This window comes from Lonchura striata, chromosome 17 (genome assembly GCF_050655825.1).
Source record: "Lonchura striata isolate lonStrDom1 chromosome 17, ASM5065582v1, whole genome shotgun sequence".
Classification (NCBI taxonomy): Eukaryota; Metazoa; Chordata; class Aves; order Passeriformes; family Estrildidae; genus Lonchura; species Lonchura striata.
The window spans coordinates 13217034-13235456 of NC_140719.1; the positions used below are offsets into that span (position 1 = coordinate 13217034).

Consider the following 18423-nt stretch of genomic DNA (forward strand, 5'->3'; position numbering starts at 1 on the left):
AGCAGTCATGGTCCCAGCTCCATGTGAAAGGTGTTACATGGAGGAGTATTTACAACACGGTAACAGGAGGTAACCCCGTGGTTTCCTACAAGTACCAGCCCTGTCAGAATCGCTGCAGTGCCAGAGAACAGGCAGAACAGACTCTTGCCATTTGGGACGACTGCACGTCCCAGCAGAGCCTGGAGTGCAGCTCCCACGCGCGATGAGGACAATGCCACAGGGCTGAGGCTGCAGCAGCAGCACCGCCCCGCAGCCCCCACATCCTGCTGGGGCACACCCACAGCCCACTGCTCTGGGTAAGCCCACCCGGAGCTTACCTCGACCCACAGGTGGGGGGTTCTTCACAAACACCGGCAGAGTCCGAGTGCGATGCCTGGAACCACTAGGTGTCAGCAGAAGAAAATGCACGGCCACGGCTCCCATCCCGAAATCTGAGCCTGCTTCCCAACATCTCCCAACTGCTCAGTCCTACCAAACACCTTTACACACACCTTGGATTCACACAGATTTTTCTGCTGAAGATCACCTACTTGTGTGAATTAAATATTTAGAAGAGATAAAAACATTCCCTCTGCAAACAATAAAAAAATTGGCAATTTGAAAAAGGTCATTCAAGTGAACAAAATGCTCACACTGGTGTCACTGGTAGACATTTAAGCCATATGCATCAGGATAATCTGCCTCAGTACAGCCCAGTGAACACCCAGCTGCTGCTGAGTTTGACTGGACTTAATAGCAACAGAGCTTTGTGGGGCTGTAAGTACCTCACACCCAGCAGATACTCCTCTGCATTTAAAACTGCCCTAGTGCAGCTACAGGAAACACCATAGGAAACAGCACTGCAGCAGTTACTTTGTCAAGTAAATATTACTATGCTTGCCAACTGTATACCTGGATATGTTTTTTCATGCAATTTCTAGTTACCAAAGGCCTCAGAAAGTTCATGGCAACAGAAACTCATTGCTAGTGTTCTATGTACATTACACAACCTTGCATCTCTAAAGTAAAAGCCTCTGAACAAAATATGAGCTCTTACTATGCTGAAGTATAATAATGTGAATGTAGAGCCTGCTCAGTGACACATTCTGGGCCTACACAGAATAATGAAAAATAGATTCACACCATTTAACCCGGAAAGTCAGCTCATACCAATGAGATAGTCTATGAAATTAAATTGTCTTATGAGACAGAAAGGAGGAAAATGTATTCTGTACGTACTTCCTTGAATGTATGTTCTAATTATCGATGATTTTAAAAGAACACTCAGGTTTCTGGAGTTACAGTACATGAAATCCAAAGAACCATCTCATGTTTGGTATTGCTTATGCCCTGTACTTACTCCATGTGAAGGTGATACATGAACACAAAACACCTGCAAATTTGCTTTATCTAAATCTTAACACTGAAAGGTATAATCACAAATCAAACTGTTGATTTACAAAAAGCCTTAGGAAAGAAAGCCCTGAATTTTTCCACTTTCTGATTATTAAAGTGAATTTTATGATATATTTGTGTAGCTATATTTACTAGTTTTCTTTGATGGAATGAGAGGTAAACTAAACCATTTCTGCTACTTTTTCAGGTTAGCTGTCCCTCAAAGTTTCTAGGAGCGTGCCATTGTCAACTCATTTCAAATGTTCATCTTTAACATTCAGCCTTCAAAATACCAGATGGTATTTCCAGAACAGCAATTTAAATTTTTATTTTTCTTCATAAATCCCTTAACTAGTTAATCTCACACACACATCTAGGCAAAGCATACACCAATATTCCCAGAGTTGCCTGGCAACTACAGGGAGGAGCACTGGAGAACAAGGAAGCCTGCAGGGATGGAGGGGAGTCAGTGTCTCCCCAGCAGGGATAAAGGAGGCTCACAGCCAGAGCGCCTCGCTGCTTCCATCTTTGTCATTTCTATGGTCCCCATTTTAAATACCTTCATGATTCCACCTGAGATGTTTCAAAAACCCAGTTCTTACACCCAGACATACACACACAAGTCAATACAATTTATTTTTTACACACACATAGATTCCCTCAGTAAGATGTGGAAGGACTTGTGCTGACCTGAAAAGTAATTTTTGAAACCTGAATATGAACCATTGAAATGATACTTCTTTGATGGTAATAACTGGGCTGTTTAGAAGTCAGGTTGAGCTATGTTTTCCTCCTGGCTTTAAAAATCACAAGACAAATTATAGTACTGGAGAGACTCTAGCTACTGAAATCCTCAAGAAGCACTATACCCATAGTCCAACTTTTGGCCATGTAACCATTTAATATCATGGTTAAAATTAAATTTATCACACATCTGCAGGCCAGAACTTTTCATTAATCTTCAAAGAGCAGGAGAAAGCCAAGTACACCACCTTTTAACACAAAAACACAATGAAGAAATGGGTTTTGCAGAGGAGGGAATAGTCAGTTCTGCACTAACCTCTTATGATCATTCATTTACTCTTTCTTACCATCTCTCCTCTAATTCAACTGCCTTCAAAACCAACCAACATACCTTTCCATGTGAGGGTTTTTCCCTGTGTGATGGGTCATGCTTGTACCTCTTTCATTTTGGAGACTTGAACACTGTTTTCAGTACAAGTCAGCCAAAGAGCCACCATGCTGACCTTAGGAAGAGTAGGTTATGCTACACTTTTAATTGTTAGCTTTTTTCTTCATCACAGTTGCACATTTACATTTTATGCCAACTAATTGCCTACTTACAGGTTCAATTTTCAGGGCATTTCTGTAGCTCCCAAAGAAAGATGCTTGTGCTTTTAGAAACGCTCTTGCAACACCATCTCCAGTGGTTGTAGAGACTTTCTTCAATCTGTTCTTCAGTGCAGAAACCTAAAATCACACAGCAGGTCTAGATCACTCTCATATCACAAAGCGCAACACATTGGGGCACAGCAAAATAAAAAATGTACTAACCACAGCAGCAGTTATGACAAAAAGTCATTGTGAATTCAGAGATTAACTTTTCAGTTCTAAGAGCATTACTTTTCAAGCTGTTTTGCTTCTCTAAGATATGTTTGGATTCTATTCAGAAGCCAATAGGATACTAACAGCTTCACTGAACCTTCCCTCCTACTTAAAATCCATTGCTAACATGCTGCAGAGTACTCTTTTAAAGGTAGTCCATGAAACTGTGTCACTCTTGACTAGAATCCATGAAAGAATTGCAGCTAAATTAATTCAAACATCAGATTAGTAAGAGAAACTGTTCCACACAACCAGGCCATCCATCACCACCAAGGCTAGGAACAAATCCTGAAAGTCTGAAAGATCTATTCGCCACAAGCGAAGGTTTTTGAAGGTTCCATTCCCTCGCATTTCAGAGTCTGAAGGAGCAGTGACCCCGCGAGGGTTGTGCTTGTGCCCCAGCAGGCTCCCGCAGCACTCGGGGCAAACCACACACCAGGCTCGGGGCCTCAAGGAGCTGTGTACCCCTGAGCCACAGGCTCCAGTGCGGAAAATTAATTAATGTATTGGCAGTTAAAATACAGTCAGACAGTGAGAAACAAAGACAGAAACTTAAACGCCTTCCCCTGCCGCCGCCTTTTACCGGCCCAACTCCCCGCCCTAGCCCCGCCTCTCCTCCTCTGATGTCAGGCCCGACAGCTCCTCCCGCCCTTCGTTACTCCTAACACTCTTCCTTTCTGTTCTGGGCTTTTTTGCCTGTTCTCACACATTTTTGGAGTTGTTTGCCGGGGGCTCGGCCGTGCCCGGGATCCGCAGTGTCCTCTCCCGGCCGCCCCTTAGGACTCCTCCACGGCCCCTCTCGGCCCCTCATGACTCCCTCACAGCTCCCTCAGGATTCCCTCTCGGCCCCTCATGGCTCCCTCATGATTCCCTCACAGCTCCCTCAGGATTCCCTCTCGGCCCCTCATGGCTCCCTCATGATTCCCTCACAGCTCCCTCAGGATTCCCTCTCGGCCCCTCACGGCTCCCTCAGGATTCCCTCATGGCTCCCTCAGGACTCCTTCACGGCCCCTCATGATTCCCTCATGGCTCCCTCACGGTTCCCTCATGGCTCCCTCACGGCCCCTCATGATTCCCTCATGACCCCTCAGGATTCCCTCATGGCTCCCTCAGGACTCCTTCACGGCCCCTCATGATTCCCTCATGGCTCCCTCACGGCCCCTCAGGATTCCCTCACGGCCTTTGGTGCCCAGACAGAATCGGGACAAGCTGAGGTTCTGACACAGATCTCACAAAACAGACCAAGACAAACCCAAATTCCCAGGTCACTGGTTCTTGAAAGGAATTCGGGTGGTGCTTTTAGAGGCTGAGGCCATGCCACACCAAAGCCCGAGTTTAGTGAGATACATGACACAGAAAACATGCAGGAGCCACCATTTCAGGGGGAAAGCAGAACAGCAGGAAATCCCTAGTTAACCCGATTTGCAGGAGAATATGACTGACTCCATAAATATCCATAGGATGAATTTAACAGAAAGAGCCAATAACTAGGAAACCTTCCTTTTCCAAATGCCATACTGAAAATATCCATGGGGTAGCTCTGTGTACTTCACACTATGCAAGAAATGCTGGAGGAATATTATTGACAGTGAGCAGGTCCTCTAGTAGTGACCGTAACTAACTGTTTTCAAAGAGTATGAATTAAACCTCATAAAATATAAGCCAATTGTTCAAATATTCAAATTAACTTTCAAGACCACCTTCCCATCCTCCAGCTCCCAGCGAAAGCTTGCTGTGCCTCATCCGTATCTCCAAAATCCTAGCAGATGAGTTCAATTTTCTCAGCCTGGGGGTGCTGCACCAGCCTGCCTCAGTTGCCCCGAGCAGCCTGATTTTCCTGGCCGAGTGCCTCAGTTCATCCCTCCCATAGCACATCCCTAGCTTAGCTTCCTCCTGCAGCAGCCTTGGCTTTGGAGAGGGCACCACGACTCCTAGTCGTGCTCCACAGGTGTTAAATATAGAATCCATGCTGGGCACTACTCGCTTTTCTTTTAGACGTTATCTTTGTGCTTGTGTTTACTAAAACAGTTGCAAAGCCACTTCCTTTTAAATCTTCTGCTGATTCTGCTGTAAAAGGTGTTTCATTATTTAGCGTAACAGAAATAACCAAGAGCGTGTCCAGCACTGTTTATAAATCTGAATGCTTATGCCAATGATCCACGCATTAATGAGCCCACAAACCCATATTAACATAACACATGATACCAGATTTAGTCTGAAGCCCGTAAAATAAGCTCACTCCTTTTCAGTGAAATAACGTTCCTCAAGGAGTTCTGTAATCCTCTAAATATAAAAGCTTCACCAGATTTTCAAACCCAAACAGCATACTTCATGTTTGAAGGGGTCTAGACTTGTAATGTTGAAATATGCTTTTATTTTCTATATTAACTTCTATTAACCATTTAAAGGTAGTTCTTAAAAGTATAATAAAATGTCCAGAGCTCCGAGAAGCTTTCAAATCCACCTCCAACACTGTTATAAGGCGTTTTCTGTAAACATTCATGTGAAGGTACAGAACCCTCCATCTGTATAGAAGGAAAAAGCTCCATGCTTTATTTTAAACAAACCAAGAGTTCAGATGGCTGGTCACAGCCTTTCTGTGCTTCAGCTCCCCTGGCTGGGACAGAAGCACAATATTGACTGGTGTTTTGCTACTTTCTTGAACATTGTAGGCTGTCCATATTTTATATATGTGGGATTACTGCAGTAGGCATGTCAATATTTTAACCAAAAAAAAAAAAAGTTAATAACAACATACTAACAAGTAGCAAGTCTAAAATATAATATTAAATATACTAACAAGTAGCAAAAAAAATCTACCCCGAAACACCCTCATGTGTACCCTTTGGAAAGAATTAGTATGTAATACAAAGTAAACTATACAAGCAGAATTAGTCTTGTTTCTGCCTACAGAGACAGTGGTACTTTAAAAAAACCTCAAATTGTGACCACTGAAAATGAGGATTATGCCTAGCCAAACAAGCACATATATATGTAGTCTACCCTGAGCGTGTTTTTAAAGAAGATTTTTATACTTCTGGCAGTTGAAGTTTAAAGGTCCAATTTCAACTCTCACCATGTTTCAGAATGCAATCTGTGCAATGCAGCAGAATGAAATGGTTCAGTAAAGGTGCTAGTGGAAATTCTTTTAATTAGGTCCAAGACTTTTCAGTTGTCAACATGAATAAAGCAAGAAACATTCTCCTGCAAACACAGCATAAGAAATAAAACTGGATTCACCTTCAGGAAAATGGTTTGGTACGGAAGTGCAGTTTGGCACTCCTGGCTGCCCTGGAAGCAGCTCCTAGCCTGTGAGAAAAGCAGCAGCCCTGGTTCCTCGGCGTGGTGGCTCGCTGCAGAGCGGCAGCTGAGCCCACAGCGGAGCCCGGGGCACGCAGAGGCCCCAGCCACCCCCAGCCCTTCATTCAGCAACAGCCACGAGCTGACAGAGCAAGCTTATACTTCATTCCTTGTAACGTGGGGCTCTGACTACTATAACTAGAAGATGACACTTATTTGGAAATACATGAAAAATCCATACGGGTTGCATAAAAAAAAAATTACTACCCCCTCTTTGCTATTCGTTGCAACACAGACGGTGGTGTAGGAGACTTGTCAGCAGCAGATGCACTTATTGTAATGACAGTCCTTAATAAATCTCTTTTTTTAATATTGATTATTTTAAAAGGAAAGTTACTTCCCAGGGTGCTCTCATGCTGCCAGATTTCCAGCAATACATCAGAAGCAGAAGGTGAAGAAGGGGCAGGTTTTCACATTTCAAATAGTTAATCAGTAACACAGTAGTACAAATCTTGATTTTTCAGGGACATGACCTGACGACTTCAGAAGCCTGACAGGCAGCAGGTACTGCTGAGGTAAACGGGGGCAAAGGAAGAACTTGAGCTGACTCTGCTGGAACTGCCTCAATTCTGTCCAGCTCCTCTGCCACAAATTCTAGCTGGAAAGACCTTTCACTGGGTCCTGTATTTGTTTGGATCCTAAGAATTAAAGAATAAAGAAAGTTTATTCTTGATTTCCAAGAACCAGTTTAGGTAGCAACATCGCTATAATGAAACTCAAGAACAACTCACTACCCAAGGCTCTGAAATAATCATAAGACTTCATTCACTTGATTTAAAAAGCAGTTCAAGAAGAGAGGGAAAACAGCTTTTAGAAATTTTCCACTGGATTAATTACCTGATGGTGAACGCACTGCAGAGAAGATGTTTTTGCTTACTGATGAATATAGATAGATTTAATTTAGCAAAATAAATTTTGTCTATTCAGCAGTGCATGAATTGCTCACTGCTCACATTAAGTAGCATAACTGGCAGAGTAGTTTGACATAACAGGCATTTATGATCAGGAAACTCTTGAAGGCATTTTTAGTTTCTCAGATCATAAATGCATCTACTTAGACTAAGACCAGTGGGGAGACACACTCCCAAAATCTCCCAGGGAAGCAAAAAGGAAAAAAAAAAAAAGAAGAGGAAAAAAAGTATAATGGATTGGCTTTAGCATCTCCCTGCTGAGATGAACAACTTGATCCACTTACAGTTCCAAACACATGATGCATGAAAGAACTGACAGAAATTCAATTTTTGCACAGCAGAGCAGCTGCTCTCTAGTGGTCAAAGCCAACTGTGGAACCGTGTGAAGGGAGAGACCTGGAGGAGGAACTGCTGCATCCAGGTAACTGCAACAATGCGCCACAGCTAAATCCCACATAAACCCCCAGCCCAAACATTAATTACACAACACAACACGACTCAACTTAAAGCTTTGTTGTGAAAAATATTAATCCCAGCTGTATTTATATAGCAGTTGTGAAAAAAAAATACCCCATATATGCTACTGGTGAGCCCTGCCAGTTAATTGAATTTGCTGGCAGCACTTCCTCTGCTCTGCTCTCAACATCCTCTGAGATAAAATGGAGCTCTTAAACAGACCTGTGGAAAACTGAATCAAGAAATTTGAACTAATAAAACACAACTCTCTACTGTTATAAAAGTGAAGTAAAAGTAAATAATGAAAGGAAGGAAGTCTCTTAAAATTTATTACATTCCAAAGCTTGAAGTTCTGTGTTTATTGGAGAAGTCTCTTCTGATGTTCTACAGTATGCCCACAACAGCTCCTTTAATGAAGTCTCATAAAATCTAATATAATACTTGATTGTTGACAAATCATATACATGTTTGAGGCCCCATGCTCACTGTATCCAGACATTTCTTACATAATTCCATGAAATTTACAGGTCTGTCATTCCCGGGTTGTGGATAATGGCACGAGCAGTGACCAGCTGGCAGATTTGGATGCTGGGAGTGAAATCAAAATGAAAAACTATATAATGCCAGAAAAAATAATGGAATCAACTTTTACAGACTACATGTTTGACTAAAGCCAAAATGTTCACAATCAAGATGGCCCTTTCCTCCCGAGCTCCCTGTTTTTGAAGAAGGAATCCCGTTGGAATGCCAGGGTGTCACAGCAGGAGGTACTGGGCACTCACTGTCACTGCAGCTTCTCCTCACACACCAGCTTACACTGAGCTCCCTGCACATCAATTCTGTTTCTCAACTGCACATAAAAATGTTCAAAACTGACTGTCAGCACAATATTCCCAACTAGCAAAGGAAATCCAGATTTCTCCCTGCCACGTTCTCCTACACATCCATCCTCTGTCTTGAAAACAACTCCTGACACTGTCACTCCTCTGCTCTCCCCTCTCAGCTCCTTCAGTGGGGATGACTGCAGCATCCCATTAAATGTCAAGTATTTATACACTATTACTATCAAGTTATTAAAAACATGAAATAATTTAACAATAAAAATGGTGAATGAGAAAGAAATTCTAGCAGTAATTGAAGTGAATGTAAAGGCATCCATTTCATATCTGAGGATATAAAATGCACAAAATTCCTTAAAGCTCACCTGGAAACAGTCACAGGAAAAAAACTCACACAATTTCATTCGTAAACAGCAGTTAACTAAAGATGCAGGATTTCCAGCTCACGCGAGCATGAGCTGATTTTCACTGTGAGGCTTCAATGCACGTCTGCAAATGTTGAAGCAAACATTCCCCAGGACTTTGGGACAGCAAGAACTGAGGGAAAGCAGTTCAGTGCTACCAGGAGAGCTCCCAGCAAGAGCCCTCGGTGACAGGCAGCAGGAATTGCTGGCAGAACAGACCCCTTGGATAAGTCACTCCATACATACCACATCATTGGGGAGGCTCTGGAGGTCATCAAAAGGAGTTTCCAGTGTGTTGGTGTCTACGTTAAGGATCACCACATCTTCCAGGGCCATGCTTCTTACTTTCTATGGGAGCAAATTCAGGAAAAGGGAAAGGGAAATGTAAATATGGGAAATTAAAGGACATGCATAAAGGACACAAGTGATAGCAGAACAACATAGCACTACAGAACCTCCACCATTTTAAAAACAATCAACATTCCTGACTTCCTGTCATCATTTGTTTTATTTACTCATTTTACAATGCTAAAAAAATTAACCTTCAGTTGGCAGATGGAAGTTCTTAACAACATGCACATTGAAATTTGTCAAACCAGAGGGTCTGTGATTATTCAAGCAAACATTTATTTCAAGCACCTCTATCAATGTTTGTCTTGGTGTCCTGTTTGCACATTTAACAGTTTCTAGTCAAGTCAGGATTTCAAGCAAATCTTTTTATAGTTGGAAATTCATTTAAATAACAATAAAGAGTGGATTTTCCAGGAGCTGAGAGTTGCATTAAGTCAGGGATGGGAACTGGTTTCTAAATTCCAGGTTGAATTCTGGAAGTCTAATAAAGACAAATTTACAACTGCATTTAAGTAAACTGGATGCTATAAGAGCCTAATCAGTAAATAATTAAAATGGAGAGGAAAAAACAAAGCTAAGAGAAATTTAATTCCACCATATCCTGGTCAGCAAGTCTGAAGTTTCTCTCCTGGTTCCATGAATTGAAGGAAGGGTTCTGATCTAGTCTGAAGTTCACATCTTCTATAACATTAAAAATTAAAGAGAAAAGAAGAACCTCTTTCTCAAAAGAATGATCATCAATACCTGTGACTCTGAGTGTTTAAAGGTATCTGTGATCTAAGCAAATTTAAATATTGCCAAACTTGATTTCCCTGCTTAATCAACAAATGAGTCACTGATACCAAACATACCGAGAGCAGCATTTAAACACTTAACACTTCTTCCACTCCCAGGAGGCTTGAATTTTTTTTTTTTTTTGACTGACTAATCACACAGGTTTAATCTCCTGAAATAAAGCTTGAAAATTCAAAATCAGAAAAACTGGAATTATAGAATATGGTAATTGAGGAAATTTCCCAGCGACACTGTAAAAAATGTTTAAGTACCTACCTACCTACATGCAGGACGAAATGGAAGTTACTGAGCAGGAAAATGAACAAAAACATACTCAATTTTTAATTAAGGTTTTGTGGGGTGAAGGGAATTGTTTCCTTTAAAAGAAAGGAACTCAAGTCCTAAAACAATGGCAAAGTTGAGCCTTAGGCAGCTAAATAATTACCCTCAGTTTTCAAGGCTCAGTCCTCTGTCTATAAAGCAAACTGCTGTGTACTTAGGGCTGAAAAAAACCCCAACAACAATAAAACTCACTTTGTAGACATTTAAGTTCAGGTCTTCATGAGACATTTCTTTAACTTAAATGGAAGAATATTACATTTAATGCTTTCCATATAAAGAGCCCCAGCACTGCCTGCCAAACCAGGTACTTTGCTTGCAGGAACCAAAGGTCACCCCGTTGGCTGCATCTGATAAACTCTAAAGCAATCCAGGAGCCTCGCTCCTTCTAGGAGTCCGGAAGCACCAGACAAACTGATTTGCTCCTTCCTGTTTCAGAAAATTAAAAATCTCACTTATACTCAGAGGAGTCGAAAAACCTCCAACAAAAAGGTCTTGCAAAGTACTTAACCAAAGCCAGAAGCTTGTCAGCCTCAGTGCTGGCAGGACAAGACAGAAGGAAGGAAAGCCTTCTGCTTGCTGCTGAAGAAGCAGCACATGCGTGGGGAACGAGCCTGGGGTGTTTCTGTACCTCTGGTGCTGAATCTGCACCTCCCCTTCAGCAAAATGTGGGCTTCTGTGAGCACAGAACAGGCTTGTGCCGAGCAGGGCTCAGCCAGGGGGGATAACCCAGAAGGATGCCCTCATGGTGCAGGGACTCTAAATGCTGCCCAGTGGGATCACCCCACACCTGGCCCAGAAATCCTTGTATCCAAAGGGAGCTCCGCACCACCAAGAGCTTAACCTCACTGTAAAGATTTGCAATATTTGTACAAAGGCAGTGGATTTCCCTTGAGACCAGCACTCAAATTTAATAAAACACTGGAGACTGACTTGATTAATAGCATCTGTCTTGCAATGCATTCAAAAACATATAATTTTTGATGGTCCGATTGTGGCTCATTCTACAGAAATGCAGACTGACCTGCTCATCTTAATCCTCAGCTGGTTTTGTTATTTCTCCTGTCACCACCACCTTTGATAAAGCTAGTATCAGGCAGTTATAAGGACTTTTGTTAAATCATCACACGCTTCTTTCACTAAACCTGGTACCTAATCAGCCCAACCAACATGGAAATCACAGTATTTACTCTCTTGTTGGAAGTAAGTAAAAACTCTCATCATTCAACTGTGATACTCACATTAAACCCCACTGGATTCTGTGAATCACTAAAACATGCAGATCATTTTCCCCAGTACAGTTTGTGTGTTGTCATAATTTTCGGAAATGGGAAGGGACAGCCACAAGCCACACACGGCCCAGTCCGTATTTCACAACTTCCTGGAGAGCTAAACAAAATTTTACAAGTGATACCTGTGCAACAGACTGGACTGTATTCAGTAGTTCATATTTTGCTGAAAAGAAATGTGGATAAGCAAGGACCAAGAGGAAATATGAACATTACCGATTCCTTATCTCATTTTCCCACAGGTCAGGGATGTACTGAGTCAAAAGGAGAGACTCAGTGAAAATGTGCATCACATCTCACTCCTGCAAACCTTTCTTAACCATCCTTGCCCAATTACTTGTAGCCATAATTAATCACCTAAAATCCATCTAAATCAAACTAACATCTACACCTGCCTTTTATTTTAAATGTCTCTTTTTAAAAGAGTGGAGAGGTATGGAAAGCTGGTTTAACAAGCATACTGAACCCATTGTTTATGGCCTCTATAAACATGGCTTAGTAAGAATTACTGACTTAATCAGAGAGAACTTATCTCCTGGTGAAAAGAGCACTTTAAATTTCAGAAATGGCACCTTTACTGTGAAAATCTCTTAACTTTTCAAACAAACTCCGGGGGGCCTTAAACACCAGGTCCGTAAATAAGCGCAGTCCGGGTGCCTGCCCTGCTCACAGGCAGCCAAACACTTGAGTCATTTAAATCTTTTATGTGGAAGTTCACAAAAACACAGAAACCATATTCTAATGGAAGAATTAAGGGGTGCTCCTCCATCCCACTCTGGAAGCAGTATTCATCCGTAACAATAACACCGTTTACACTAAATGCTATTTTATCAGCACTGGCTACACTTGGCAGGTTCCTCATTTTCTGCCATAAAGGAATCCCAAGTTAAACTTCTTTCAGGTGAACAATTTTATTGAACAGTTTAATTTAAAACAAAAGAAAAAAAACCTCCATAACCATCAAACACCAGCACCCCCTGCCTTTCCTCTCACAAACCAGGTTTGCGTAACTTCACGGCTAAATTGCTGCCAAAACATAAACCAAGCTGATCATGAGGTTTTATAACCAGATACAAACGTGATCAGCATCTTAAAAAATGTTGTAACAGTAAAAGGGTGATACCTTCTACTGATTCTTTTGGAAAGGCAGAACTCCTAACAAAAACTAACACTCTAGCGAACCTCTGCACTAGGTTTGAAATTGTTAAGAAAATATGATTCACAACAAGTCTAAAATCCATTTGCTTAATGACTTGTCTCTACTGAATTAATAGTTTCCATTTATTTTCTTAAGGAAAACACCACAACGCTGCAGACAACAATGTGTCAATCTGGCTGCCAGAAGCAGGAAAGGCAGCGGATATAAAATTTTATTATTTCATGCCCCAAGAGCAGCCAGAAGGACTTAATGAAATCACGGCCAGATTTACAATCTGAAATGGCTATTCAGCAGACAGCTCTGCTTAAGCGGGATGTGCCCCCTGACCCCGGGGCCCTTTGATCCGGGCACAGCAGGTGGGCTGCCCCCCCAGCCCATCTCCCAGCCTTCCGCCCGGCACCCCGAGCCTCTACAGGTGATTCCCCAGATCCTTATCACAAGCAGCTGTTGCCAGCTGAGTGACAAACAGCACCCGTGCTGCCCCGGCGCTGTGACACGCGAGAAAAACCTCGCTGCTTCTGGGGAAGCTGCTTGGGACTGCAGGGCTTAGCTTCTGAAAACTCACCCTCACACCATGGTTCTTACTTCCATTTCACCAATAACTAGATAAAAGACAATTCCATAAGTGATCTGCCATATTTCAAATGCATTTTTATCAATACTCCTGAAACCACGCACAGCCATATTGGGAATATTTGTGAGTGGCTAAACTGCATTTAGGGGTTTAAGGCCTGGATTTAAGTTAATCTATAACCCTTCATTAAAATCCTATGGAAAAGATGCACTTCCTCAGTTACAGGTAGAAAAAGCATTGATTTACTAAGTATAAATGGGTGGGAAAAGCTAATTAACGCTTCTCAGCCCAATCGAAAATATAATTAACAATTAACAGTACCAGTGGCAGATGCCAGTGGTGGATGAATTCTCAGGGTGTGTTCTGGGAAGGGGACCCCCACGGCAGGGTCAGGCCTGAGCCCAAGCTCACAGAACCCGTGCTCAGGGCTCGTTAACTCAGTGCATGCTAATTGGGCTATGGTCACACTGGATGCCGAGCAGGGCGTGCTCACCCCGAGCAGGAGCAGGGGAATGTGCCCAAAAGTGCTCCCCAAATGCATGGGGAGGGCTCTGAGAGCCCCAGCTCCACTCCCCTGGCTGAACAGGAGACATTATCAACACCAGGTGAGATCAGCCTACCATGAGTCACACACCAGGAATTTCACTGAGCATTTCTTTCCTCACATGAACATTTTTACTAGTATCAGGTTGAAGTAAAACAAAAATCTACTCATATAGTTTTTATGATATACACCAGTGTCCTCTTTCCTTAGGAAAAAGGTCAGAAGAACATTCTGAAATGCAATGTGCAATTTCACACGCAAATTCATCCTGGATAATCTTGCAAGAATTACAGTTCTGAAGTCCCAGAAAAGATTCTTGAATAACTGGAATATTAATTTTAAGAAGATACTGAATACTTTTCCAATGACTAATTCTAACTCTAAATGCTGGGTCTGTGGCCCAAACAGAGCAGGAAAGGGTGGATGTTCTCCTGAGTGGATCCCGGCACGCTGGAGTCGGCTGCCAGAGCTCCACATCTCAGAGCCCAGCACAGCCATCCCCAGCAGTCAATCAAAACCACATGTGCCCAAATTCCAGCAGGGAGCTCCTAGGTCAAGGGCACTCCCCCTCCATCAGCACCATCACACTGATAACCTTCCTACACAAGCAGTTGCAGAAACAATCATTTTCTCTAACGAAACATAAAAGGCTGCAACTAAGTTTGACACAGCTTCCGACACAAGGGCAATTTTATAGAATCCCAAGACTAAAACAGCCTAGAGTGCACAGGCAGAAAATAAGATACTGAAAGGGGTGTGTTCTTTTGATAGAGTTTCATTTTCCTATCTCATTATTTATCACTACTAAGTACTTATCTTCATCTAATATGAATTCAATTAGTTCCATAAGCATGTTCCATTATTCATGTGATAGCTCCAGCCTTGCTTATCCAACAGCTTATAAACTTTTAGCCTGCTTTGAAGTCACTTTATGGATTGCTAAATGGAAATCTTATAAAGAATGACTAACTAGGTGATGATAGAAAAGCTGAAAAATAAGAGCACAAAACACAGCTCTGTATTTTCTATCAAGGTTTTCCCCCATAAATCAGTTGGAGCCCTCTGACCTACAACAGGAGATTATCTTATCTCACTGGAGAACATTTCAGTCACAGCAAATTAGATTTAACAGTCAATGGATAGGCTTGATATTTTAATCATAAGAAAAATTTGTCATTTTCCATTAAAATAACGGTTCCTTCTACAGAGCCCCCCTGGAACACGGGAAACTGCAAACTAACTTTAAGGAACCAAACAGTTCAGGAAAGATCTGTCGACTGAGAGAGGCTGGATTTTGTTTAAAATCACCAATACTTCTGCTTCTTCCAGAGGCCACATTCCAACACTGGGATAGCAAAACCCACAGAAACAAGACTAGAGGTAGAAAAGAATTGTTTCCTATATCCCAAATCCCATCTTGGTTCCCTGGCAAGATGAGGCTGCCATTAATGCTGGCACAAGGAGGACAAATCCAAGCATGGGAGCTGCTGGGGCAGAGCCTGAGCCCAGACCTACCTGCAGCACTGCCTGGGCTCCACACCAGGGCAAGGTCCCACCTCAGCCCCAGTGCGAGTCTGGGAATGAACCCCTTATCCTGCCACTCAGATGTGTGTGCAACAGAACACTTCTGAAGTCCTGTTCGTGACACTGCAGCGTTTAGAGAAGAAGGGATATTGAATAATGGCAGTAGTTTGTAGTTCTAGTTTATAAAATTATTTTGATATGGAAAAGATAATATATTTTCAAACAAACACAACTGTCAGGTCATGAGAAAAAACATTGCTGTTGCAACTAGCATGTTATTCTAGACAAAAAACCACACGACTTTACATATGAAAGAAGGGACAAATAGAGTGAGCATTCAGCACCACAAACTAGAGGCAACCTAGTGTCCAGCTCATGTGACAAACATCACCTTCCCTTGCCCAGAACACAAAAATTCTGCACCAGACAGATCCAGCAGCCACTGTGGAATTTTATGTTATTTTGCAATGGAAAAAGCAGAGTTAGCTGCAAGATGCAGTTCTGTCTGTAACTGAATTTATCCATAAGAGCAGAGAAAACAGTTTGGTTTATTTATTTAATTTATTTGATAAGGCACTTTGAATAACTGTACTTTGCCAAAGTGTGTATGTGTTCCAGAATCTCTGGCTATTCAAAAGCCAGACTGGATTTAGTACTAAACAGATTTTTTCACAAGTTACTAAAATGGATGAAAATTGGCTTCTCCGAGAACAACTCCTTTTTTTGAGTTTTTACAGATGGAGTTTGGAAGGCCCACAGAGCCATGCAGTCTGAAACATGGAGACAAAGGAAGAGGCAATGGATTTATGGAGCAAGGCAGGAGCGAGACATCACACAAAGCAACTCCAAGGTGTAATTATTAAACTTCTTTTCTATATCCATTCCCAGGCCAACCACAGAGCTCACTGTGAGCACAAATATCTGTGAAAGCTGCCAAGTGTGTGTATGGAGATATTCTGCCATCCTCTACAAGCTTCTCTTCCACCTTTTACAGACACCACAATAATCACACCAATGATTGCCTGGGATGGATATAGGGCAGAAACTTTCTTGATCTATATGAAAAATACCTTTCTTCCTAGATACTCCCTCATTCCTGCCTGTGCAGTATCCAAGGGTGATTATGAGTAGCCCCTTGAACAGAAGCATATGATGTGCAAACAAATGTACGTGTTGACTTTTAAACTAATTGGTTATTCACAAACACATTGTACTGCAATTTTTTACTTGGTCTAGCAGTATAAAGGGAATAAAAAAAATCATCTGTGCCCAGGATGGTAAAAAGAAAAAAGACATCCTGTACATTTAAGCTATCTTTTCATGAAAAAACTGCCTTCTAAAATTACCTCCCATTAACGCTGGAAAAAGGGGGGATGTTACACAGGACACATAAACACACAGGGCATCATTATTACACACATTTGCCCTAGTGAAAGAATATTTATCAGTATTCCCAGAAATTCCACATTTTTTCATGGACAATACAAGAGCAATTCCTTTATGTGATGTAAAGCCCAGCTCTCTGAACTGTTCTGTACCCTGAACAGGAAGGCTCCATTTCCACAGACAGGATCTAAAGCAGGGACACGGGTCCACTCATGACCAGGGGCACGTGCAGACCCAGCTCTCTGCCCCAGGGAGGCCGAGCTCCTGGGCAGGAATGCCTGTTCCACCACAGCACTCCTGGGGAAGGGGCACAGCCAGGAAGGATGAGCACTGCACAGGCACCTTAAGCCACTATCTTTTCTTGTCCCTCAGATACTTTTGAGGAAAGTCATCCACTGTTTCACCAGTACTGGAAGCAAAAGCAAATGTGCTATTTCCACTTTTAGAGTTTTTAAAAAAAAGTCACATGAATTACTGGGAATTGTTTATAGGAGAAGCTTTCTGTGAGGGCTGGTGCTCTGCCAGCTTTGTGTTAACATTAACTGCAAGTTCCTTCTTTTCAGATCTTTTGAACATTTAAAAATTACAATCTGTCTGCAAAAGCCTAAAAGAGAACTGTAACTGTCAACATTGTGGTTTAATATCGACTCTGCCTTTGTGCTGGAGTCCAAGCAAGGCACTGAAGTGATTAAAGAAGCCCCAGGCTGGGGAGGGGAGCACGACGTGAGCTTGTCACAGCCGAGCTGAAGTGTGCCCGAGGAGCACCGCGGAGCAAACACGGCTCCTCAACGTTCAGTTATCATGTGTGCCTCACTCAATCCCCCAGCACTCCCAAATTAACAGCATTAGTGCATTTTTAAGCATATGAATGAATGTGTAATTGCTTGCAGAATCTGGCTCTAAATCATCCCACTATTTATAGTTTCAGAAATGGTGAGAGAGACTTACCTCCATCAAACTTAAGTGTATTCCAATGAGGTAGGGCATGGGGGCACTGTGGAGAGGAAAAGAAACACAGCTTTACATCCTCGTAACCCTGAATAACACACATGACTTATAAAATCAGCTACAGGAAAACACTGGGATACTGGATGAGGTTTTGCTTAAAAAATAATAGATAACATATATATAAACAAATCACATGTGAACAAAGTGCTAGCCTATATTTGAAAGATGTATTTTAGCATGCAACAGTCTCCCACTCCTGTAAGACTTCACTTTTACTTGACATCAGAATTTCTAAGTGACTGAGTTTAGGCAGGTACCTAAGGACAGCTATTAAACATAGACCTAACACTGGGGTCTTTTGTTAGAAACCAAACAAAACATGTTATTGCAATTTTAAAAACATACGCAGACTTTTCCAAAAGTATTCTTTCAAAAACTGGACCCTGTTGTATTGTCAAGTGGTTAATTTAACATATACCCATCACCCAGTAATACAAGTTTTGAATCCTTTAAATGAGTCCAAACACATTTTAAGTCATTTAAGTATAAATCTAAGTATAAATCTTGACATGTTTTCATTTGTAAA

The 18423-nt window shown here is 42.0% G+C and overlaps 1 protein-coding gene across 7 annotated transcripts in view; it reads right to left on the reverse strand.

The window, feature by feature from the left end:
- The window catches only part of DENND1A (DENN domain containing 1A), a 152947-nt gene that overhangs the window by 53326 nt on the left and 81198 nt on the right, over positions 1 to 18423 (reverse strand). For all 7 annotated transcript variants that reach the window (XM_085556349.1, XM_021543691.3, XM_021543690.3 and 4 more), the window contains exons 11-13: positions 17838 to 17883; positions 9196 to 9297; positions 2719 to 2844 (exon numbers count right to left, since the gene is read on the reverse strand). In XM_085556349.1, the coding sequence (XP_085412475.1) occupies positions 2719 to 2844; positions 9196 to 9297; positions 17838 to 17883 (274 nt within the window). The remainder of the gene's footprint in view (positions 1 to 2718; positions 2845 to 9195; positions 9298 to 17837; positions 17884 to 18423) is intronic.